At 40.1% G+C, this 27,491-nt stretch overlaps 1 protein-coding gene across 1 annotated transcript in view; it reads right to left on the bottom strand.

Annotated features, from left to right (window-relative positions):
• Positions 1-14,682, bottom strand: part of NSF (N-ethylmaleimide sensitive factor, vesicle fusing ATPase) — a 145,561-nt gene extending 130,879 nt beyond the window's left edge. The window contains exon 1 of the mRNA XM_065910374.1: positions 14,598-14,682. Coding sequence (XP_065766446.1) covers positions 14,598-14,609 — 12 coding nt within the window. The 5' untranslated portion in view covers positions 14,610-14,682. The remainder of the gene's footprint in view (positions 1-14,597) is intronic.
• Positions 14,683-27,491: the final 12,809 nt, after the last annotated feature.

The following is a 27,491-nucleotide window of genomic DNA, read 5'->3' as shown; positions in this document are numbered from 1 at the left end:
TCCAATAATTCCCATTGCAAAGATGGTATAAATGTTCAAACTACAAAATATAGTTTGGATACAAGATACCTACACTCATGCAACAAAGACCTAATCAAGAGACCCAATCTTTTGCCTACTGAAAAAGAGAGAGCTAGGTTTCCAGAACAGACAGTTCCCTTTCCAACCAGGTCTCATCTCAACTGTAGAAATAATAAACTAGAAGAATGGCCAGATCTACCTCTAAAAGGTCAGTCTAAGGTTACTGACCATATTGGCCTGCCAGTCCTGGGCACAGGATATAAAAAGAGGTAGTATAAAACCTATACTCCTAAAAAAAAAAAAAAAAAAATTAAAAAAAAAAAAAACCTACACTCCTGTGTGTGTCTCATACTAATTAAGATTGGCAATTCTTCCTTCTGAGAAGAGTTAAGACTCCTCCCCCCCCCCCCGCCCCCATAATAATTCTTCTTTAAGAGGCAAGGGAATTTGATCTAAAGTTCTACTCTCCCTCTGGACAGGAACAGAAACATGAGGACATGGGAAAAAATACACACCTAACCAAACATACACAAGAGGATTAAAGGAGATACTATGACTTACTATCATAGAGATATGCAATAGAAAAAAAATTCACAACCTAAAGCTAAATAAATGCCACGAACAGCACCATGGTTAAAAGCATTACAAGTATGCAGCCATTTAAAAGGTCAAGGTACCTCTGTATGTATTGACAAGGGGAATATCCACAACATAGTGCTAAGTTTTAAAAAAGGTATAAAACAGTATTATAAAATAGTATGTAGACTATGGTTTTTAATTAAAAAAAAGACAGTAAATTGTTAACAGTAGTTATCATTGAGGTGAAACAAGAAGGTGTAAGTGAAACATCTTCACTCTTCAGAGTTCTGAATGGTTGGAACTATTTTTACAATAAATAACCCTTATCTTAGAAAAATAATTCTAAATACAGAGAACTTTTAGGTACAAAATCATCCTCTATGGCATTACTTTACAGTGATGAATTAGAAGCAAATTAAAAGTCCTATTTCAAAATGATAGCTATGTAAACTAAAACTTGTCTACTTCATATCAGTTCACTTAAGTCACTCAGTCGTGTCCGACTCTTCGCAACCCCATGAACCGCAGCACACCAGGCCTCCCTGTCCATCACCAACTCCCAGAGTCCACCTAAACCCATGTCCATTGAGTCCGTGATGCCATCCAACCACTTTATCCTTTGTCGTCCCCTTCTCGTCCTGCCCTCAATCTTTCCCAGCATCAGGGGCTTTTCAAATGAGTCAGCTCTTCACATCAGGTGGCCAAAGTATTGAAGTTTCAGCTTCAACATCAGTCCTTCCAATGAACACCCAGGACTGATCTCCTTGCAGTCCACGGGACTCCCAAGAGTTTTCTCCAACACCATAGTTCAAAAGCATCAATTTATCTGCGCTCAGCTTTCTTCACAGTCCAACTCTCATATCCATACATGACCAACGGAAAAACCATAGCCTTGACTAGATGGACCCTTGTAGGCAAAGTAACGTCTCTGCTCTTTAATATGCTGTCTAGGTTGGTCATAACTTTCCTTCCAAAGAGTAAGTGTCTTTTAATTTCATGGCTGCAGTCACCATCTGCAGTGATTTTAGAGCCCAGAAACATAAAGTCAGCCACTGTTTCCACTGTTTCCCCATCTATTTGCCATGAAGTGATGGAACCGGATGCCATGATCTTAGTTTTCTGAATGTTGAGCTTTAAGCCAAGTTTTTCACTCTTCCTCTTTCACTTTCATCAAGAGGCTCTTTAGTTCTTCTTCACTTTCTGCCATAAGGGTGGTGTCATCTACTTCATATATCCTCATAATATTCAAATCACAGAAGAGTATACATATACGTCTGTATATGTATACACATGTATATAAATCTTACTTTACAGTTTGATATTTTTAAGTATAGCAAAGCAATTAAATAAAAACACATCAAAATGTAAAAAACTGTGACTGGAAAATGGGACAACTAGTGATTAATTTTCCTCTTTTCTGCACTTTCCAACTTAAAAAATAAATAGGTGTTACTTTACTAGCCAAATTAAAAGTTTTGTATTAAAGTTAACTGATGGCATATTTCATTTCAGATCTTTGTTTCTACACAGACAGTGATGACCTCACACATTAGGAAAATAACTGTAAGGATGCTGTCATTATTCATGAAAATATAAGACAAGGTCTCATAGTTTACTTATTGTGTTTTTTCTTCATAATTAAACCATGTTGGTTAAATCTAGTTTTCTTTGACTACAGTGTGACAAGGACTTTTGTCCATAAATTAAGAAAACATACTTTTTATTAATAAGCTCAGTAAGAAATTACAAAATATGCTCTGAAAGGCAGAATCTTTTGATAAATATACAAAGAGTCAAAATTTTATATATACTGAACAGATTAACCAATGATTCAGCATTAAAATGAACACCAAATCATAAACTAGTTAACTGAGTCCTTGGCTTTGTGAATAATTTCCTCTCCATGACTGCATTAATTTGTGAAAGTTCATTAACGCCTCAAAACACATTACTTTAAAATTTGGAGAAGTACCTGTAACAATATAACAGGCACTCAATACATATTTGTGGAATTTTTAAAAAATGCTTGAGAAATATATCTAGAAAGTTAATCAATATAAGATCCATATGAAGAAAACCAATAGAACCACATACTGTAAGGATATCATCAACTCCAAATTAACCTATATATGTAATGTAATTATAAGAAAATCCCAACGGGACTTGAGCAAATTCAATCTACACTGTAACTGGCAAAGTAATAGTAAGTAGTAGGCAAAATGAGAGGGAAACAAAATTTCTTCTTATTTGTGAAAGCTGCCAAGCAAAATTTCAGACAGAATGAGACTGGCCCTACTAGACACACCATACACGGTAACTGAAACGATGCAGTGGAATTCCCTGGCGGTCCAGTGGTTAGGATTCTGTTTTCACTGACAGCTTGGGTTCCTGGTTAGGAAACTAAGATCCCGCAAGCTGCCTGGTACAGTTCAAAAATACCACAAAAAAATACGTAGTACTAGTATAGAAACAGTTCAGTGAAGTAGAAAAGGCAATCCAGAAACAGAACCAGGTAAGACTTAATAGATAAAATTTAGACACAGTAGAGGAAAGCTGAATTATTCAATAAAAGGCATTGAGACAACTGATTATACACTTGGCGGCTGAGGGGGGGGGCAGTGTCAATAATAATAATAGCTAATGTGTTTTGAGAGCTTATTACATGTGAGGCACTGTTTTAAAAGCTTTACACACCAGCAAACACCCTAGCTCACAATTTTCTTTCCTACTGCCAAAATCTAAAGAACATTATTTGCCTCACTCTAGCTAACATTTTTGTTTTCTCATAACACAAGAACATTACTTCTCTCTAAATGACTTTTTAAACATGACTCATTCGGAATTTTGTATACTTAGAAGAGGAAAAAAAAGTCTAATTTTAGGTGAATAAACTAAAAGATTGTGTTATAATCCCACAGCTACCTCTAATTTGACTCGAGTCCATAGTGGAGCTCCACTTGGTCCCATTCAAGGATCACAGCATCCCCTTCTTAACCGTACAGAAGCATCTTAAGACACACATCTCACATGTGCAGGGAGGTGGAAAGCCTCACTGCAGTGGGTTTAGTGTATCTGCCATGCCGTGTAATGATCACCACTCTCTAATTCCAGGACACTTCCAGCCCTCCAAACAGACACCCTGTACCCATCAGCAGTTAGTCCGAACGCTCGCCTCCCTCATCCCTTGGCAACCACTAATCTATTTTCTATCTCTATGGACGTGCCTATTCTGAACGTTTCATATAAATAGAATCATACAATCTGTCATCTTTGTGACTGGCTTCTTTCACTCAGCATAATGTTCTCAAGATCATCGATGCTGTCGCATGTGATGGCACACCATTCCTTTCCAGGGCTGGATCATGTTTCATCGTATGAATAACCCACATTTATCTATATTAGCTGATGGATAATTTCCACTTTTTGGCTACTATGAATAATGCTGCTATGAACATTTATGTACAAGTTTATCTATGAACATACATTTTCAATCACTTGCTGGACTTGCGGGATCATTCTATGTTTAACTTTTTGAAGAACTGCCAAACTGTTTCCCACAATGGTTGCACCATTTCACATTCCCACCAGCAGTATATGAGGGTCCCAAATCTCTACATCATCACCTTTTTTAGACTATAGCCATCCTAGTGGGTGTGAGGTAGTATTTCACTCTGGTTTTGATTTTTATTTCTCTAATGACTATGATGGTGACCATGTATCTTTCATGTGCTTATTGGTTATTTTCACATATTATTTGGAGAAATAGCTATTCAAATCCTCTGCCCATTTAAAAATTGGGTTTCTTTTTATTGTTGAATTATAACAGTTTTTTATACATTCTGGATACTAGACTTTTATCAGACATATGATTATTAAATATTTTCTCACATTTTGTGGGCTCTCTCTTCATGTCTTGATAGTGTCCCTTGATATATGAAAATTTTAAATTTTGATGAAGTTCAATTTATCTAAAAAAATCACTCTCTTGTTTCTACCACCAGAGATAGAAATCAAACAGATGAGTTTAGCCTGCTGAAAATTTTATATAAATGGAATCACTTCAGTATTCATGCCTGGAGTATCCCATGGACAAAAGAGCCTGGTGGGCCATGGTCCATAGGGTCCCAGAGCTGGACACGACTGAAGCAACTTAGCATACCATGTATTATTCCACATCTGACTTCTACCCTTCAATATTATGATTACAATACTCATCCAAGTTTTAGCATGCAGCAATAGCTCATTTTCCTTGCTTTTTATAGTGTATAATTATATGAATATGCCACTACTATTTATCCATGAGTTGTTTCCAGTTCTTAATCATGAATGCTGTTGCTAACAATATGTTCATACATGTCTTTCGAATAACATGCCTATGCATTTCTATTGGATATCTATACTATATATACACACACACACGTGTATACACACATATATACACGTACACACACACTCCCCTACCCCTACACCTATCCTCTCGAGTAGAAAAGCTGGATCACAGGCACACAGGCACATGTTCAGCTTTATGGGAATTTTGCCTAAGGTATAATGTGGTGTTCTGATACAAGTATACCTTGCATAATGATTATGGTAACAAGCTAATTAACAGACCCATCAACTCACAGAGTTACCACTTTGTGTGTGTGGTAAGAACACTTAAGATTTATTGTCTTAGCAAATCTCAAGAATACAATATTTTTAAAATTAACTGTAGTTACTATGCTATCTAGTATTTCAAGGTCAGTCAGGGTACCTGATTCTTGAATCAGGAAATAACTTGTGTTTTCTTAAATGTTTGAAAATTGGATATAGGTGAAGGTATTAAAGGAAAGACAATTCAATAACCCTGAAATCTAGAAATAACAAGGTTGAGTATACATTTGGAAGGAAATCTGGGGGGGAATCATCAACAATTTGTAAGAAATTGAATCCAAGAGCTTAGAATCCTAAGTCAATGGCCCTCAACTTAAGCATTCTCCAGAATTCCCTACAGAACTCTTAAGGGATTGCAGGGGCCCCACCCCCAGAGTTTCTAATTTAATCAAGGTGAGGGGGAGAATCTGTACTTCTAAAAAGTTCTCAGGTGATGCTCAATAGCTGGTCTACAGATTCTACTTTGAGAATCAATGCACTAAGAGAAGCAAACTTAAAAAAAAAAAGGTTCATTTCCTTCTACAATAGAAGAGAAGATAATAGAGGAAAGAAGGCTTCAATAAGGCTCTTTGTCCATTTCATCCTTTACCTTGATAAAAGTTTATAATTAAGTTTACTATGATGCTTGGTAAGTAGTAAACTGATTCAAAGTCTATATAAACAAAAAACTTAGACTTCATAAATGAAGATCAAAAAAAGGACTTTATTGGAGGCCAGCAGCTCTTTAAAATTAGATCTGTGCTATATTACTAATGACTTGGATAACAGAATAAACAAGCATATTCAGAAGCTTGGCAGAGAACATAGCATTAAAATACAACTACACAACTTGTCCAAAATTATAATTTACTAGGTTAATCAGAAACAGTCATTCATCCATTCAACAATCAATCCATGCCAGGCTATATTCTAAACAGTGGGATCTAAGTGTGCTATCATCTCACAAAATTTTGTCAGTACTATTCTCCAGGAGAAAAGTACCTAGGGTAATTGTTTTAATCTCCCCAAAACTGATATTTTTTGGAAGACCCAGAATGAGTGATAATTTCTAGTTTCATTGTCTAATTTAGAAAATGTTCGTTCATATGCACATAACACTAAAAAACACTTTACACTAAAAAAAAAATCCACTAGTGATGGGAATTCCCTGGCAGTTCAATGATAAGGACTCCCCACTTTCACTGCTCAGGGCACAGGTTCAATTCCTGATGGGGGAACAAAGATCCCGCAAGTTGCTTGGCCAAAAAGTAATAATAATAATTTTTAAATTTAAAAAAAAGTGAACGTTGGATTTCAAAAATGACAGCATATTTGCTACTTTAATAATTTTCCCATTTTCTCTTATTAAAGATCTACACAGCTAGCGCAAAATACATCAGAACTTAACACTTCATTCCGAATTTAGCAAAGAACCAAAACACTTTGCATTACTCATAAACAGCTGATGCTAATTCACTTGATTTTAAATCTATAGAGTACAAAGTTGCAATAAATTATTAGCACTTTTTGGCTTCATGGTTTTAAAAAAGGAAGGAAAGAAGAAGAGAGGGAGGAAAGAAATCAGCTTATCAACTTCTTAGAGTAAGTCAGCTCAGTTTTACTGAAATGATCTTTATACCTGACACTGTGGAACATAAGGAAAAAATATAAGTCGAAATCAATGGCAATAAACTTAAACATAAAAAAATTTAAAGGACTGGGTTGCTCCTAAAATTCATATGGAAAAGGGCCAAGAAATACCAAATGAAGAAAAATGTGCGGCTAACCCTACCAGATAGCAAGAATAATTTTAAAGCTATGGCAATTAAGACACCGGTAGCGGTGCACATACAGACAAAGAGAACAATTAAACAGAAAAGAGCTCGGACTTAGAGTGGATATAAAACAGAGGTAGCATTACAGATCAGTGGGAAAAAGGATGGACTCAATACATGATATTGAGACAACTGGTTATATATATGGAAAAGATAAAATTAGCTTAATTCACACCAAACACAAAAATAAATTCCAGATGAATCAAACACCAAAATATGAAAAACAAACCATTAAACCTTTTCAAAGCAAATCTTTCTGACTCCAAAATGGGAAAAGATCTTAAAACATATATGCACACTAATACACAGAAGTTAAAAATGGGTAGTTATAACTACAAAAAAATTTAAATCTAAAACTCGACATACGTGAAAAGATCATTACTAAGCAGCCCAACAACAACAACAAAAATGGGCAAAGGATATGCAAAGGTAATTCATAGAAGAGGAAACTCCAATGATCGATATGAAAAATGCTCAATCTCACTAGTAATTAGGGAAAATTGCAAATTTAAACAACAGTATTATTTTATACCTATCATATTGTAAAAATTAAAATATCTCAATATTAAGTGCTGGAAAGGACATGAGGAACAGGTAATCATAGATTGTTGGTAAGAACACAAACTTGTATAACTAGGTAAAGATAAAGGTAACTGATTACCCAGCAATTCTATGTAGCAATTCTACAAACAGGGTATAGATCCATGTCTCTAGACATATTCTAAAGAAATTCAACATACATATGCAAGGAGATATAGACAAAAAATATGTATTTCTGTATGTATGAGTATCTGTACCAGAAGAAATAAAATTTGAAAACCACCTAAATTATCCTCTAAGAAAACAGATAATTGTGGTATATTTATAAAATAGACTACTACACAATAAACATAATTAATTAACTCTACATAATTTCAACATGATAATCTCAAATGAAAAAATTCAGGTTGCAGAAAGAGATATACAACATAACACCATTATATACATTTTTAAAACACACAAAACAATATATTGGTTAGGAACACAAACCTACATAGACGTGAACAGAAACAATTTATATCAGGTTTAGGCTAGTGGTTATTTCTGGGGGATTAAAAGATATAAAGCAAATATCACAATATGTAAAAACTTTTACAATCTGGGCAGTGAGTACAAGGATATAGGTATATATTATTTGCTGTACTTTTCAGCATACTTGAAATCTCTTAAGATATATATGACTTATTCTTGTTTAAAATGCACAGAGCTAGAAATAGTTACAGTCATGCAAGGACTATCTAGTTTGCATCATAAAAAAATTAAGTAGGAAATCATGCCTTTGAATCACTAGGAAACTGAAGGCAATGTAAGATGGGTCTCAGAGCCCATTCAAGGGCATTAACACTGAAGTATGATCAAGGACTTCATTAAGAGATTTTCCCCTAATATACCATAACCAGAGTATGGACCCTTCAGAATAGCATTACAGCAAGCACCTAGTGCATTGCCAACACAGCCGCTTCCAAGAGTTCACTGTTCCACCAATTCAAGAATTTCCAGCAGTAAAATAATACACCTTCACCTTACACCTTTGCACTCTGACTTAAATACTTATAAAGAACATACCCACCTTAATCATCAATTCCTCTGGGTTTCAGAAAGAAGCTATCTGATAGTGCTGTAAAGAGTTCAATTTTGTTTTCTAAAATGTACTGCTTTTGAAGATACTTAATAAAATCACAAAAGTGACACACAAGAACAGTAACTACTGCATACAAGGTTGCAAAAAGATGATATGCTTTGGACTGCAAAACTCTGACTTAGAAATGGAACGATGAGACATTTTAAATTATTTGCTTTGACTTGTGGTACTGCCCATCAACTGTCCCTAATTTACCACTGTGTTCCAATCTGAAGGTTGGTTTTTGGTAAAGATATCATTCACCCATAAAAATGTTATAAATGGTTAGGTTTCTGGACTAGACTACAAGAGCTTTTCCAATATGCTAGCCTGACCCAGACCAACAGTCAGATGAGGTAAATTCCACTTCTAACTAAACCCTTTTCAACACCTAAGAGTGTTCTCTCCCTTAGATTCCTATTTAACATTGTCTTGCTCCTATTTCTTAAAACAAATTACCTCCACTAGATGAAAGGATTTATGAAGAAAACAATCCATTGGTTTTATTCTCCTTAATGCATATATATTTTCAGAAAGGGACTGCTAAATCTCCAATATGTGAGATGTCTAGTAATTTTAAAAGATAAGAGTACAGGAGACTTCCCTGGTGATCCAAGGTCTAAGACTTGGTGCTCCCAAAGCAGGGGGCCAGAGTTCGATCCCCAGCCAGGGAACTAGATTACACAAATTGCAACTAAAAGTTCCTCCATGCCACAACTAAAACTCGGTTCAGCTAAATAAATAAATAAAATCTAAAAAAAAGAAAAAGAGTACAAAAAAGTTCAGGAGTGGTTTGAGTGGTAGTTTAAGGGACCTGGCATGCAACACCAGAAGAACTTCACTAAGGAGCCTCTCCCTACATAGAGTCAGCTCTCCTTAGCTATAAAGGCTACATTTCAGATTCTTTTCTCTGCTTCTCATTCCATGATTCCAGAGCAGTTGCAGCATGAGAGTTCTGAAAATCAGTGTGGGGGCCGGAGGCAGTGGCAGCCATCTGTACATGGAGGTCATTTATAAATAAGAGTCTACAGTCAATGTCAGTAATAAGAATTACAACGTTAGCATCTTGATTTATTATGAGCAAAAATTTAAAAGAGCTTAGAAAATCTATTACCTAATTGAATCTTTCAAAAAGCCAAAAGGAACCAGATATGTTTAAATTGATCGTATTATAAAATGTATCCAACTTGTCATTCCATATTTTTCTCGTATAACAAATACACTAAAACAATAAAGACAAAAATTATTTTCAGGTTCTTTACTTTTAAAGAAAGTAATTTAGGGATTAACCAAGTTCTGATGACCTTAGAGCTATAAACTGAATAACATCACACAGTTTATTTTTCAGTTTCCCAGATGGACTAAATATGATGCTTTCTTTTTTGGATAGCAAAAGCAAAGGAAAAGAAATACAGATTACTAATGCTATCATCAGCAACAGTGATACAACAAATCTTCAGTTATAGAGCGAACATAAATACCGTTTACAAGATGATGTCAGAATGCCAAAATTAACTAAACCAACCCAAAGCAGTAACTCAAGATAGCTTTTCTCCCACAAAGAGGAAATGCAGAACCCATTTTAAGAGAATTACAAGGCTCACCCTATTTGTTAAACATGGATAGGTAGTTGTTAGTTATGGCTACAGGAAGAGAAGACAAGACAATCTGAGATGGGCCAAAGGGGTTTAGATTTTCCAAAGGGTAGAAGGTAGTTTTTAAAAATTAAAGTTTGACAGAAGCTCTAAAACATTTTAGGTAAGAAGGTAAATCTACTCTTTATACCCTGTCAACTAAATTGGGGAACTGACTTGAGTTCAAATCCTAACTCTGCTTCTTGCTGGCTGTGAACCTGCAAATTACTAAGCCCCTCTCTTGGAGTAAAACAAAGTTAATACTACTTAATTTGCAGGGAGGTTTTGTCCGGATTAAATGAGATACATTTGTAGTTAAGCAATGGTACCTGAAGTGTACTGAGATGTGCCAGCCTAGAAGAGGGTCTCTAGCAGCATGCTCAAGGCCTGCTTCTGACCCCATCATATCCTACCTTTTATCAATGACTAGAATGGAGACACAGAAGGCAGGGTTACTAAACCTATGGATCTACGGATGAAACAACACTGCAAAAGAGTACTACTATGTTGCATAAAATGAAAGAATCAAAGAAACCTTCAGCAGGCAGCAGAAATGGACCCCAAAAAAGTGAACTGTAAAGGGGATAAATGTAAGGTCTCAAACTTAGGTTCAATAAAACAGCTGCACAATACTTAGAATGTAGGGGTATGGTGCGGGGGGGGGGGGGGGGGCGGGGGGGAGTCCTGATTTTAAAAGAACACTGGAGCTGTAATTGACTCTAAGTTCAGTAATGGGTGGGCCAGGCTTCCCAGGTAAATGGTAAAGAATTTGCCTGCCAATGCAGGAGATGCGGGTTCAATTCTTAGGTAGGGAAGATCCCCTGGAGGAGGAAATAGCATTCCACTCCAGTATTCTTGCCTGAAAAATCCCATGGACAGATGAGACTGGTGGGTTACAGTCCATAGAGCTTCAAAGAGTCAGACATGACTGAGCACTGAGCATTCAGTATGGGCCAAGAGTGTGATTTACTGCAGAAAAAAGCAAATACAATTTTGGCCTGTATTAGTAATGGTATTGTCTAGCATCAGAGAATAATAGTTCAAGAAGATTCTTCACTGATCACCGTGTTAGACTCTTGAGCACATTTTATCAATAGAAGAAACATTGACAAAAGAGAACATTTCCAAAAGAAAGTCACCTAAATGATGAAGGATTTGGAATATAGGATATTTGAGAAATTGGGGATGTTTAACTTGCAAAAGAGAAAAATCTGAGGGAATATGTAACCTGTTTTCAAACAGCGAGGGAGCTATCACATGAAAAAGGAATCATTTAGTTCTACAGTTTTAAACAGCAGAAATAATATGTATAAAAATTACCTGGAACCCCATACAAAAAAGACTTTTCTAATATGACACTAAAACGGGCTAGCTTTATGGTGTAGCATCCTCTATCACTAAAGTATTAAGACAGACATTAGATTCATTTCCAACAAAAATGTACTGAGCATCTTTGTCCCAGGCAGGTACAAAGCACTGATGATAACAGTAAATACAAAACTAATACGGTCTCTGCTTTCGTGGAGAGTAAAGTCTAGTAGTAGAGGCAAATAATCACACTAAAAAATTTTAAATGATAGATAAATCTCTAAGGAAAGGAATACAGTTCTTAAAGAACATATGGAGAATGGAGTTTGGGGGAGAATGCATACATGTATACGTATGGCTGAGTCCCTTTGTTGTCCACCTAAAACTATCACAACATTGTTAACAGGCTACACTCCAATATAAAATAAAAAGTTTAAAAAGAGAGAGAAGAGCATATTAACACAGGATCTGACTTGGTGTGGGATCAGAACAGGCCTCCCTTCAGTAGCTGAGTGATCCGTGAGTAGGAGGTAAACGGTTGGGAGCAGAACATCATAAAGAAAGGGAACAGCACACGCAAAGTCCTTGTGATAAGAGGTTCAAGGATTGGAAAGGCTTATATAACCCGAGCATAGAGAGTAAGACGGCGAGTGGAGATGCAGAAGTAGAACCACAAAGGGCCTTTAAGGCCCAGTTAAGGATCTGGTCTTCTCCCAAAAGTAATTAGATGCTATTAAAGAGGGGGATTAAGTAGCAATGTGCATGGGAGAGAATAATCAATGTGGTGAATGGCATAAGGAGACTACTTGGGAGCTTCCTGCAGTAGTCTAGACCAGAAATGATAGTGGTTTGGGAAAAGCAGGTGGAAATGAAGATGTAAAGAGGTGGATGGATAGACTGGAGAGAATTTTAGGACATTAAAATGACAAAACCCATGTAACTAGTCCAGTGGGTGTTTGGATACGGTTTAAAGCAGCAATTTTAAAGCAGCAATGCCCAAGCCAGATTCTTTGGCTCTAATAATTAATTCCCTTCTTTTAGGAGGGTGGGGTGGGGACAGAACTCAGTGATGAATTTTACTTGGGGACAGAGGATATGGTGAGGGAGAAATATAAGGAATGACCCACTCCCCATCCGCCAGGCTTCTAACCTGTATAGGTGGGTGGACTGTGATGCCATTCACTGATATAGCAAACTGTAAAAATATTAGGTGGGATAAGACCATGGGTTTATTTGAACAAGATGAGTGTGAGGTGTCTTGGTTTTAAATAGTTTGGCATACCTATATTGAATTTAAAGAGCAGGTCTGGACTGGGAGTAAAATACTGAATATCGCTGACATATAGACAGTAGTTGAAACTGGGCTTAGAAGAGATTGCCTGGGGAGAAAGCACCCGGAGAGGACACAGCCCTGAGGAACATCTGCATTGAAGAGAGGAGGGTGAGTCTGCAAAAGAATGGTCTGCCTAAAAACTGGAGGGAGGCTGAAGCCAAGGGAAGAGCGTTTCCCATGAAGGAGGCAATGGTCAACAATGTCAAACGCTACTGAGACATCCAGCAAGACAAGGAATGAAAAACATCAATTAGGTTTAGAGGCATGTTTCACTGGGATGATGGGACCAGAAATCAGACTGCAGTGGGTTGAGGAATGAGTGTGAGGAAGGCAAATGGGAGACAAATACATGAGACAATTCTTATCAAGATTCCTGGCTGTAAAGTGGGGAGAGAAAAGGTGACAGATGTGGGGGTGGAGGGAGGGTTTGTCTCAAGATGGAAAAAGCCTGAGTTTGTTGTTAAAAGGGAGCAGGTGAATACACAGGAATGGGGTTCCTTAGAAGATGCGGAGAGACAGACTCTGAAGCGCAGGTGGAGGGAGTTGTGGAGGAACTAGCTGCAGATAAAAGATAAGGCTATGGGGAAAAGAAGAGAAAGAGGCCTAATTAAATGACCTTTAAGGTCTCTTCTCACTCTAGAATCTCCTGACTTACAACTGTGTTCAGGGAGTCTATTTGCATGTATGCATAATCTATGAAACTTATTCAAATATTCCAGTAGAAATAAATCAGTCAAGCACATCCTTATCCCCTAATGACGCAGTTAACGTCCCCAGGTTTATGACCAGTAATCTCTAGGCAGGATCCATCCCTCAGAGAGGTTTTTGCCCAACGCACACTGCAGTCCAGCACAGAACCAGTCCTATCTCCCCTGGCCAAACCCATACTACACCGCGATCTCAGAGGCTAAAGGAGGAAGTTAAATTTAAAACCCTGAAACTACAACATACCCTGCTGCATTCAAAACGACTGTCATTCATAAAAGCAAAACACGACACCTCAAATCCATCCCCACTCCAAGCTCAAGGCATTTCTGCCTGAGCCGGCAGTGACACGTCCCCTGATGGCCGAGGGTTAACACCCAAAGTCATTTGCACCCCCCTCCTCCTTTCCCGAGACCTCTGATTGTGAACAACCAGAAATGGAGTTCCTAATGGTCCCTGTCACAGCCCTTGACCCAATGGAGCGGACAGATGCCCCGCAGTTGTTCCAGAGAAGGCACCGAACAAGCCCTCCTCGCAAGAGGAAACCCCTCGAGCCCTCCGACCCGGGCTGGGACGGCCACGAGCCTGCGGCTGCCCTGAGAAGCTAGGGGGACAAGCCCCAAGGGATGGAATGGGAGAATTAAAGGAGACCCGGGAGACCTGGGTTGCGAGGGGGTCTCCTCCCCTCGAGCTTCCTAAGGGGGAAGGAGTTTCTGAGGAGGGTTAATCCCCTGCCACCACTCCTCGCTTCCCACCTTCTCTGGCCTGCCGCCCCCTCCAACACCCCATTTGCTCAGACTCACTCCCCTCCCCTGAGGCCGTCTGGACCTCCCGTTGCCCGCGAGCCTGGCACCCCCGCCTCGAGCCGCGGCTCCCGGGCCGGCACTCACCCGGCCCGCCATCTTCACGGACACGTCCGGCTCCGCCGCTGCAGCTCGGCGCTAGGCAGAGCCCGCCCCCGCCGCGCGCGCCCGCTGCCCGCCCTCGCGCAGGCGCGCAGCCGCCTTGACGCGCGCGCGCGCCCGGCCGCGTCCCCGTCCCCGGCGCCGGCGCCCCCGCTCCGCTGGACGCGCGCGGGTTCGGCGGCTGTCAGGGGCGGGCGGAGCGCCATCTTGAACTCCAGCGGCCTGGGGCGGTGGGGCCCAGTGACTGTCCATCTAGCACGTGCCTGCTGGTGACTTTCTGCAGGGCTCCTTTTGCGAATGTCATCACAGCTGGCTGTTTGCCCTGGGCTATGTAGCAAGGATTTTGATACTTTTAACCATTGAGCTCCTGCTTATCTCTGCCCTTTAGTGGCCTTTTAACTTTATGCTTCTAGACTCACTTGGGTGAAAATGTACAGAAGAGCCCACAGCGCAGGTATTGGGCGTCCCCCTGGGAAGATCAGGGATGTGGAGCGGGTTCTGAGTTCAAGTTCTCTGTGAATTCAGGCTTTTCATTGTAGGCGGACTTGTTTCCTAGCACCTGGAAATGATTGACCTTGGTGTTTACATTTAGTTTGTTTTGCCTGGAAAGCTCAGATTTAAGATTTCATTCAAATGTATAAGTGAATTGTGATTGTTTCTATGTTTTTATATAATTTTATTAAGTATGTTTATGTATAAAGGTAAGTTTATCTCTTAACAACCTTTCGTCATTTACCGGTGTTCATTTTAGACAGTATATATATGGAATTTGAATGAATTATGCCTTAAATTTGGTCTTTTTTTTTTAACCTTGAACGTCTTCTGTCTACCACAACATTTCCTTAGAATAGGTAATGATAACAGCGCTCTGTAAGAAGAGAGGTTCTCCCAAATAGGGTCTCTGATGCATTTATTGTCTCCACTATCTTATATTTCGCTTCATATTTTCACAAGACAATAAGAAATGATGTCTTAGCTTTTTCACAGTTAATTAGACCACTCTGCCCTGCTACCTCCCTTCATAGTTAATTGGAAGAAATAGTTTTTTCCAGCTTGAGGAAAGGAAAGAATTAGAAGAGCTGGCCATGCTTTAGCGACTTAAAATGGAGAACCAACAACAATAAATGACCTGAACATTGGGGGGTTGGGAGGGCAGAAGAAAAAAATCAGGTGAGTGTCATAAACTTTCACACTGCACCTGAGAACCAGACTGTGCTCTTGGACAAATCAGATGTTAACTAATCATCGGCAGATCAGGGAGTTCATCAGGAAACCCAGGAAACTAGCTGAACTCTGATCTATGAACTTGAAAAAACTATAAAAATAGTTAGAATAGACTGGGGAATCAGAATCTTAGATTCTCGTCGTTTTCCTTGCTCTGCTACTCTCTCCCCATCTCTGAGCCCCATGTTCCTTATTTAGGAAGTGAGAGGTATAATTCAATGAGCTTAGCAGGTTGTTTTTGCATTTTTTGATACTTTGAATGTATAAATCAAAGACATTTTGCCGAAATGATTACCAGATCCAGAAGATGACATTGGCTGTCAGTACACTGATCTGATGTTATTTCAAGGCCGGAGAATAAGCACCTGTATTTATATATGCCACTGCTGTGTTGCCTTGTTTTGCTGGGTAAGCTAGATTGCAAGTGAAAATGTCTTCAGTCTTTCCGACAAGGAGCAGTGTTTCTCATCTAGGAAAGACAGCCTTCCTGGATGCTTGGAAAGGTTCCTCTGTGTCAGCTTACAAGCTTGTGTACCCATAATAGGGGGTTCTTTGTATCCTATCACAAAGAGTATCAATTCACTGGAAGGCTCTCTGCAGGGTCCATCAAAGAAAGAACAGGCAGACATGGCTCCTGCCCTTGAGGTGCTTGGCCTCCACCAGGGGGGTGAGGGTTCTGAGATATCACTCCAGGTTGCCACACGTCTGTGCATCCCATCTGTGCCTTGCTCTAATATTCCAAGGTCATCCTAGAGACAGTGGGACTGTTGGTGATTCCGCATCACCTTCTGAGCAGTCTTCGAAGTCAGGGTTGATAGGCAGCACACATTTTTGCTGCCCCAAATCCATTCCCCCTTTTTTCTGGTCACAGATACCTGGGTTCACGTAGTCTCAAAAGCATTGTCAGACAAGGTACCCAGCACTCCCCTGACCTGGGAAGGATCACAAAACCCAGACTCAGTCAGTCAGATGCTCTCTCTCCCAAGCAACTACAATATTCACCATCCTGAGGAAGACAGACAGAAAAAAGCAAGAGCTGATTTACCCCAATAGTGATATCCTGAAAAGGCCATCTGCTTGATTATCTAGCCCCCTGGAATTTACCTGATTTTTTTTTTTCTTTTTTAATAAATACCAGTCTCTTGTTTTATGTTTTAGTTTATTTTTATTTTTGGCTGTGCTAGGTCATTGTTGCTGCAAGCAGGCTTTCTCTAGTTGCAGCAAGTGGAGGCTACTCTTCATTGCAGTGCTCTGGCTTCTCATTGCAATGGCTTTTCTTATGGAGAATGGGCTCTAGGTGCTCGGGCTTCAGTAATTGCTCCGTGGCATGTGGAATCTTCTCTGACCGGGGATCGAATATGTGTACCCTGCACTGGCAGGCAAATTCTTAATCATGTGACCACCAGTGACATCCCACCTAATTTCTGTCCTTGGTAAAATCTGTTTGTCTCTCTCTGTCTTGATTTCTGTGACTTAATCAGTCTTTCCTTTCCTCAAAAACAAAAAACAAACAAAATCTCCCTCAGCTTGTCATTGATTCCTGAAACTCTTTTAATTTGCTTTCCTTTCAATGAGAAACTAGGTATGACAGCTTGCTTCTGCTGCTAAGTCGCTTCAGTCGTGTCCGACTCTGTGCGACCCCATAGAAGGCAGCCCACCAGGCTCTCCCGTCCCTGGGATTCTCCAGTCAAGAACACTGGAGTGGGTTGCCATTTCCTTCTTCTTTGCGTGAAAGTGAAAAGTGAAAGTGAAGTCACTCAGTCGGGTCCGACTCAGCGACCCCATGGGCTGCAGCCCACCAGGCTCCTCCATCCATGGGATTCTCCAGGCAAGAGTAATGGAGTGGGGAGCCATTGCCTTCTCTGTATGACAGCTTACAATAATTTAAATTTAACCTACAATGTAAATGACTAAGGTCAGTTTCTAAGGTCTAGGGGACTTTTTCAGGTGAGAGGAGGTGGGAGAGGGGACTAGGGATAGGCTCAGAGAGGAAAGGGGGACCAAGTACCTGAAGGGTGAGAAGAGAAGATGGCATGCTGAAGTGGAGGCAGCAATACCCAAGATAGAGAACAGTGAGGTGAGTGGAGAGAAGGTCAGCTCTTGCTGATCAGCTCCTCTCTGACCCACCATGATGGTTAATTTTACATATGAACTTGGCTGGGCCATGGTGCCCAGATACTTGACCAAACGTTATTCTAAATGTTTCCATGAGGGTATTTGGTGATGAGATCTACATTTAAATCAGTGGACTTTGAGTAAGATAGCTCTCCACACTGTGGATGGACCTCATCTAATCAACTGAAAGCCTGAATAGAACAAAAGGCTCATATCCACTTAAGAAGAGAATTCTCCAGTGGAATGCCTTTGAACTTGAATGGCAGCTCTTTCCTGAATATCCAGCTTTCCAGTGTCTCCCATCAGATTTTTGGACTTGCCAAGCCTCCAGCATCACATGAGTCAATATCTTAAAATAAATCTCCCTATATATACACAGCCTGTTGGTTCTGTTTCTCTGGAGAAGCCTGACTAATACACCGTGTTTCCTGTCGGTGACAAGGAAGTGATTCCAAACTCTTCCGCTGTAAACTTGGTATCACCGTTGCTCCCTGATAGGTAATCAGCATTTAGAGGTGGAGGCCTGATTCAACGTTTTGGAGACTCCATGAATATATATATATATGTGTTTTTTAATTTAATTTTCTGGATTTTGAGGGGGGCGCTGTGCTGGGTCTTCATTATTGCATGGGCTTTTCTCTAGTTGTGGAGGTGGGGTGCTACTCTCTAGTTGTGGTGTGAGGGCTTCTCGGTGGCTTCTCTTGTTGCAGAGCACAGGCTCTAGGGTGCTCACGCTTCAGTAGTTGCAGCCCTCAGGCTCAATAATTGAGGTTCCCAAGCTCTAGAGCACACGGGCATCATTGCTCCATGGCATGTGGGATCCTCCCAGACCAGAGATCGAACCCGTGTCTCCTGCATTGGCAGATGGATTCTTTACCACTGAGCCACCAGGGAAGCCCCTCCATGGATATAATTCTATGTTCAAATTGGGTCCAGTTAAACATCACTTAATAATCGCTTCCTTAGAATGGGACTGAGTAACTTTCGGACATTCTGGTTGTAGCAGTGATGCTAACAACTTAACTAGGGGGAAATAAACTTTTTCTGTGTTTTGTGGAATGAGAGCAATAGTGAGCTACATAAAGTGAACTGATGCTCTGTTGTCCAGTTTATTTAACAAAGAATGTGCTGTTTTGCTGATTTCCACGTTATTTAAGGGAAAACAATTTTTTTTTTTTTTTTTTTTTTTTTTTTTTTTTTGAAAACGAATTTTAGTCTGGAATCCTGGGGCTAAACAAATGGCACTGCGGACAGAAAGGAGGTTTTAGTCACATCAAGGTGTGGGTTTCAGAGATCTTCCAACAGGGCTGCATGCAGGTGTTTCAGGGAACAGCGCCCTGCAATGTGACAGAAGCTATCTTCAGGGTGTGTGTGTGTGTATGTGTGTGATAGAAAGAAGGACCTACACTGCCCCCTTGCACAAGAAAAAGATCCCTGTGAAGCAGACAAAAGTGATCTTCATAAAACCTTTGATACCCTTCCCTCTACAGCCCCTCCTTTCTTTCCCAAGTACTTGCAGTATTAGTAACATAATACATTCCTCTTTTCAGGATTGTATGCAATTTAAGAGAATATTGCCAGGAAAGCAATAAAGAAGCAAATCTCTAAGAGCAAAATTTCAGAGACTGTAACATCTTCATGTGGATAGCGATCCTTATTCTTGCCCCTCCAATCATAGCCCATCAGTCAGCCCCCTATGCCCTCAGTCCAAGCTTTCAGGAAGCCTTGTTGAAAACTTCCTATTATGGCCCCATCATAGCCAATTTTAGGAAGATGAAGTCGCCATCTGTTTGTTTTCTGTCAGAGAAACCTATTTCTCAAAATGATGGATAAGGCTAGAGAACAGAACAAAATGGAGAGAGGATACAGAGTTTTCAGAGAAAGGAAGACCAGCTGATGCAATGCAGCATTTTAACTGCAGTCAAGTGTTTTTGTTGATGTTGGGTTTTGGTGGTTTTTTTTGTTTTTGTTTTTTTTTTATGAATAAGTCTTTTCTCTTTGGAGGATCAAGGACAAACACCTAGAGTCACAAAAAATCAATTCATTCTGGAAAGTCTGAGTGGGCAGGAGACATGATAGGATCCTCCTTGGAAAGGGATGAACGTTGCTATGGAAACCAGCCATCCTTCATTGCAAGCCCCAGTGCACTTGTCAGGCTGCCTAACCCTGCATAATAACAACATGGGTCCAGAGAGGTGCCTGCATCTCCTGGAAAAGGAATCCTTCAGATACTGGGGTCTGATGAGTTTTTATGCATCTTGAAGAAAAGGAAGTTACAGTCTCCTGAGAGGAGCTGAGTTGCCTAGAACCTTAAGACACCAGAGACCCAAGACCCACAAACCATATTGTTGTTGTTTAGTACTCAGTAGTACTAAACAAAAGTACTCAGTAGTACTTTTGTGACCCCCATAGACTGTAGCCCTCTAGGCTCCTCTGTTTATCGGATTATTTTAGGCAAGAATACTGGAGTGGATTGCCATTTCCTTCTCCAGGGATCTTCCTGACCCAGGGATCGAACCCAAGTTTCCTGTATTGCAGGTGGGTTCTTTACCACTGAGCCACTGGGGAAACCCCACAAATTACATTGGGGATGACTGTATTATCTCCAGAGGGCTGCTGAGAAAAACTGAAGGTGTGTCTTAAGATTTCGTCTAAGGGCAAGTTTCTGGAGAGGTTTGTTTCCAGGGTAAGGAATATGTATGGCAGGATTTTTCAAGGGAGGGAGAAGACATCTCTTGAGCAGGATCATGACCAGAACAGAGGGATAAGTTTAGTGATACTGGGGGAAGGTGGTCCAAGAATACTGTGTTACATTTAAACTCTCTAAACTGAAACTTTTTCATGTGAGAATTAAATGAGATAACTACCACATAGTACCTAATACATTCAAACACCTGACCCAGCAGTTATAAGGCAGATACTAACTATCACTGCCAAGAGTGCTGTAACTAAAACTAATAACATTATTAACCAATTTTAAAGTCTAATGGGGGTGGAGTGGGGAGCTATCTCCAAATAAGATATTTCTCTGGATGAAATTATCCCTCTGCTTCTCCCAAGAGCACTTTGTACTTTTCCATGCTGTACAAATAACATTGAAAAGAGAAGTGTATTCTATTAAGGAAAAAACCCCACTCAACCATTACTGTCATAAGCAATTTATGGAGTTGCCACAGTTTCTGCTTGTTAAATTTCCCTGCGCAGCAATCATGATTTCTATTATACTTCCTTCCTAATTGTCAAAATTTTGTATTTTTTAAAAAAATAAGTTGATTTTTGCTTTTACATTTTATATTATTTTGGAACTTTGCTTCTTTGGGGTTGAGGCACACTGGTCACCCCTCTGCCTGTGAGAGCTCTCCACAGTCTGTGGGCTAGCAGTGTGCTGATCTTTTGAAGTTTCTTTCCCTCCTCAATCCCCCTTTTTTGATGAGGTTTCAGTGAGGTCTGTTGGGTGTGCGTCCTGCAGCTTAATTGGCTTAAAATGTTCTCTCCTTTGGTGTGGTCTCTTTGCGGACCAACTGGGAGAAAAAAAAAACCAATAGTGTAACTGTTTTGATACTGAAAATTGATAAATGTATTTTTGAAATAAAGAAGCAGTCCCTCCAAAAAAAAAAAAAAAAAGTTGAGTTTTGCATCATAAAGTTAGTACAACATTTTCTCTCAATCACTTAAAACTTCACAACCTCAACTCGTGAATACAATCACTAGTAAGTTAGGTCTCTTTCCCTTCTAGTCTCTTCCCATACATTTTCTCGCAGGATTTCACTTCTCCAACCAGGGATTGAACCCAACCAGGCTATGGCAGTGAAAGTGCTGAATCCTAACCACTAGACCACTGGGGGACTTGCCTCATACGTATTCTTATTAAATATATATATATATATATATATATATATATATATAGCTCTTCTTTGACTAACAATGGGGTTGGTTATATTCCAATAAATTCATCATACATTGAAAATATCATGTTTAAAATGGATTTATTAGTAATATGCCTTGCCTACTTTAAATTAAAGTGGAGTTGCTCAGTCGTGTCCAATTCTTTGCGACCCCATGGACTGTATGTAGCCTACCAGGCTCCTCCGTCCATGGGATTTTCCAGGCAAGAGTTCTGGAGTGGGTTGCCATTTCCTTCTCCAGAGGATCTTCCCGACCCAGGGGTTGAACCCTGGTCTCCCTCATTGTAAGCAGATACTTTACTGTCTGAGCCACTAGGGAAGTCCTCTTTAAATTAAAAGATGCTTTTAATTTGAAAAGATGCCTTTAATTGAAATCAAAAGACACTTGCTTCTTGGAATAAAAGCTATGACAAACCTAGACAAGGTATTAAAAGGCAGATACATCACTTTGCTGACAAAAGTCCGTATAGTCAGAGCTATGGTTTTTCCAGTAGTCATGTGTGGACATGAGAATTGGACCATAAAGAAGGCTGAGAGGTGAAGAACAGATGTTTTCGAATTGTGCTGCTGGAGAAGACTGTTGAGAGTCCCTCGAGCAGCAAGGAGATCAAAACCAATCAATCCTAAAGGAGATCAACCCTGAATATTCACTGGAAGCACCAATGCTGAAATTGAAGCTCCAATACTTCGGCCACCTGATACAAAATGCCAACTCACTGGAAAAGATCCTGATGCTGGGAAAGATTGAGGGCAGGAGGAGAAGGGGATGACAGAGGATGAGATGGTTGGATGGCATCACTGACTCAGTGGACATGAGTTTGAACAAACTCTGTGAGGTAGTGAAGGATAGGGAAGCCCGGCGTGCTGCAGTCCATGAGGTCAAAGAATTGGACATGACTGAGCGACTGAACAACAGCTTACTTTAAACATGCTCAGAATCCTTACATTAGCCTACATTTGGGCAAAAACGTGTAACACAAAACCTGTTTTGAAATAAGGTGTTGACTATCTCATGGGATTTATCGGCTACTGCACTAGAAGTGAAAAACAGAATGATTGTATGACTACAGAATGGTTTTAGGTGTACAGTGGCTTACCCTCATTAATGTGTGGCTGACCCACAGAACTTGTGATACCTGTGGGGCTTGATGTTAGATGATTTTGCCCAAATGGATAACATATCACTGGCCCAGGAAAAGATCAAAATCCAAAAGTTGAGGTATGGTTCTTCTGAATGCATACTGACTCCCTACCATATAAAGTCAAACATTGTCAGACCATTGTAAGTTGGGGACTGTCTACTTACATACATGAAACATATAGGTATGTATGAAACATATATATATAATATATATATAAAGATACGTGTGTATATGTATCTATATAGTTGTAATCCTTTAGCAATTGAGTGCCATATGGGCTAGGGCACTGGATGCAGCTCTTGTAAAAATAATGCATCTTCTCCAGTTGTGAGCACTGGAGGCAAAAAGCTCTCAGCCTAAACATTCCTTCCATAGGCACAAACAGTGGTAGGTAAAAAAATCTAATCTTTGCTATTTCACCATTTTTTCAGCTTATGATGATTCCATTCAAATAAACAAACTGAATAGTTGACGGCAAAACCACTTTACATCTTTTCTTGCAAGTTTTCAGGACACAAATTCATCATTCTTAGTACAGGAAATAAAAATATTAGTAAGCATTTGGGGAAAAATCAACCAAGTAATCAAAGAACTGAAAACTAATCCAACATAAGACACTTTTTGTTTTTTGTTATCAAATTAGAAAACAAACAAACAAAAAAAACCCCACTAAAACCCCTCTTTTTAAAAAGAACTTACCAGATGATAAAGCAAGTTCAGCTTTCACTTGGTTGATGGGAATGGAAATTTGTATAATCTATTCAGAAGATAGTTTGGCAAGTAATATATATCAAGATCCTTAAAAACCTTAATGTTTTGATGTAGTGATTTCACTGTTGAAAAATTTTTTTTAATTAGCAAAGAATGCAGAAAGGGGAAAAAAAGATGTTCACTGCAGCATAATTCATAAGAGGAAAGCTTTAAAAAATCTAAATACTGAATTATGATGAAATAAAAATTTGTATTCTAAGGCAAGTCAAAGGAAATTTAAGCATAGAAAATTTTCTCTGCCCTTTGGCCTCCTCTCTCCCCTCTACTGTGGACTGTGTAGCTGTATTAGGCATTCACCAAACCTCCTTATCAACAGAATACCTGCTCAACCATAAATAACAACAGTCTCCTAGCATCACCAAGACTATGCCTTAGAAGATAACCTTTCTACTAATTTAGTAATGGGTGATGGTGACCTATGACCCACTACTTCCTTTGTCCATGTAAACCTGGAATGTGTAAACTTTTAATGTCATTTAATGTACAGCCTTCTGTCTCTGTCTCAAATATGAGGGCTTCCCTGATAGCTCAGATGGTAAAGAATCCACCTGCAATGCAAGAGACCCCGGTTCAATTCCTGGGTCAGGAAAATCCCCTGGAGAATAGGGGGATAGGCTATCCACTCCAGTATTCTTGGGCTTCCCTTGTGGCTCAGTTGGTAAAGAATCTGCCTGCAATGTCGGAGACCTGGGTTCGATCCCTGGGTTGGGAAGATCCCCTGGAGAAGGGAAAGGCCAGCGCAGGAGTGGCGGCTGAGAGGAGATACCCCACATCCAAGGTCAGGAGCAGCGGCTGCGCTTTGCTGGAGCAGCCATGAAGAGATACCCCATGTCCAAGGTAAGAGAAACCCAAGTAAGATGGTAGGCGCTGAGAGAGGTCATCAGAGGGCAGAAAGACTGAAACCACAATCACAGAAAACTAGCCAATCTGATCACATGGACCACAGCCTTGTCTAACTCAATGAAACTAAGCCATACTGTGTGGGGCCACCCAAGACAGACGGGTCATGGTGGAGAGGTCTGACAGAATGTGGTCCACTGGAGAAGGGAATGGCAAGCCACTTCAGTATTCTTGCCTTGAGAACCCCATGAACAGTATGAAAAGGCAAAAAGATAGGCAAAAAATGAATTTAACTCAGATGACCATTATGTCTACTACTGTGGGCAGGAATCCCTTAGAAGAAATGCAGCAGCTATCATAGTCAACAAAAGAGTCCTAAATGCAATGAAAGTGAAAGTGAAGTCGCTCAATCGTGTCCGACTCTTAGATACCCCATGGACTGTAGCCCATCAGGCTCCGCTGTCCTTGGGATTTTCCAGGCAAGAATACTGGAGTGGGTTGCCATTTCCTTCTCCAGGGGATCTTCCCAACCCAGGGATTGAACCCAGGTCTCCCGCATTGCAGGCAGATGCTTTAACTTCTGCACTACCAGGAAAGCCCCTTCTTGGATGCAATTTTTAAAATGACAGAATGATCTCTGTTCATTTCCAAGGCAAAGCATTCAGAATCACAGTAATCCAAGTCTATGCTCCGACCAGTAACGCTGAAGAAGCTGAAGTTGAATGGTTCTATGAAGACCTTTTTAGAACTAACACCCAAAAAAGATGTTCTTTTCATTATAGGGGACTGGAATGCAAAAAGTAGGAAGTCAAGAGACACCTGGAGTAACAGGCGAATTGGGCCTTGGAGTACAGAATGAAGTAGGGCAAAGGCTAATAGAGTTTTACCAAGAGAGCGCACTGGTCATAGCAAATGCCCTCTTCCAACAACACAAGAAAAGACTATACACATGGACGTCACCAGATGGCCAACACCGAAATCAGATTGATTATATTCTTTGCAGCCAAAGAAGGAGAAGCTCTATACAGTCAGCAAAAACAAGACCAGGAGCTGACTGTGGCTCAGATCATGAACTCCTTATTGCCAAATTCAGACTGAAATTGAAGAAAGTGGAGAAAACCACTAGACCATTCAGGCATGACCTAAATCAAATCCCTTATGACTATATAGTGGAAGTGAGAAATAGATTTAAGGGACTAGATCTGATAGACAGAGCGAGTGATGAACTATGGATAGAGGTTCATGACATTGTACAGGAGACAGGGATCAAGACCACCCCAAGAAGAAGAAATGCAAAAAAGCAAAATGGCTGTCTGAGAAGGCCTTACAAACAACTGTGAAAGGAAGAGAAGTCAAAAGCAAAGGAGAAAAGGAAAGATATACCCATTTGAATGCAGAGTTCCCAAGAATAGCAAGGAGAGATAAGAAAGCCTTCCTCAATGAGCAATGCAAAGAAATAGAGGAAAACAATAGAATGGGAAAGACTAGAGATGTCTTCAAGAAAATTAGAGATACCAAGGGAACATTTCATGCAAAGATGGGCTCAATATAAGACAGAAATGGTATGGACCCAACAGAAGCAGAAGATATTAAGAAAAGGTGGAAAGAATACACAGAAGAGCTGTACAAAAAAGATCTTCGCGACCCAGATAACCATGATGGTGTGATCAATCACCCATAACCAGACATCCTGGAATGTGAGGTCAAGTGGGCATTAGGAAGCCTCACTACAAACAAAGCTAGTGGAGGTGATGGAATTCCAATTAAGCTATTGCAAATCCTGAAAGATGATGCTGTGATAGTGCTGCACTCAATATGCCAGCAAATTTGGAAAACTCAGCAGGGGCCACAAGACTGGAAAAGTTTTCATCCCAATCCCAAAGAAGGGCAATGCCAAAGAATGCTCAAACTACCGCACAATTCCACTCATCTCACACACTAGTAAAGTAATGCTCAAAATTCTCCAAGCCAGGCTTCAGCAATACATGAACTGTGAAATTCCAGATGTTCAAGCTGGATTTAGAAAAGACAGAGGAACCAGAGATCAAATTGCCAACATCCACTAGATCATTGAAAAAACAAGAGAGTTCCAGAAAAACATCTATTTCTGCTTTATTGACTATGTCAAAGCCTTTGATTGTGGATCACAATAAACTGTGGAAAATTCTGAAAGAGATGGGAATACCAGACCACCTGACCTGTCTCTTGAGAAACCTGTATACAGGTCAGGAAGCAACAGTTAGAACTGGAAAAGGAACAACAGACTGGTTTCAAATAGGAAAAGGAGTACATCAAGGCTGTATACTGTCACCCTGCTTATTTAACTTACATGCAGAGTACATCATGAGAAGTGCTGGGCTGGAGGAAGCACAAACTGGAATCAAGATTGCTGGGAGAAATATCAATAACCTCAGATATGCAGGTGACACCACCCTTATGGCAGAAAATGAAGAAGAACTAAAGAGCCTCTTGATGAAACTGAAAGAGGAGAGTGAAAAAGTTGGCTTAAAGCTCAACATTCAGAAAACGAAGATCATGGCATCCGGTCCCATCACTTCATAGCAAATAGATGGGGAAACAGTGGCTGACTTTATTTTGGGGGCTCCAAAATCACTGCAGATGGTGATTGCAGCTATGAAATTAAAAGATGCTTACTCCTTGGAAGGAAAGTTATGACCAACCTAGACAGCGTATTAAAAAGCAGAGACATTACTTTGCCAACAAAGGTCCGTCTAGTCAAGGCTATGGTTTTTCCAGTAGTCATGTATGGATGTGAGAGGTGGACTATAAAGAAAGCCGAGGGCAGAAGAATTGATGCTTTTGAACTGTGGTGTTGGAGAAGACTCTTGAGAGTCCCTTGGACTGTAAGGAGATCCAATCAC

Source organism: Muntiacus reevesi, chromosome 18 (genome assembly GCF_963930625.1).
Source record: "Muntiacus reevesi chromosome 18, mMunRee1.1, whole genome shotgun sequence".
In the NCBI taxonomy this organism is placed as follows: Eukaryota; Metazoa; Chordata; class Mammalia; order Artiodactyla; family Cervidae; genus Muntiacus; species Muntiacus reevesi.
The sequence above is the reverse complement of the archived record's forward strand: the minus strand, read 5'-3'. Positions and strand labels throughout refer to the sequence as shown.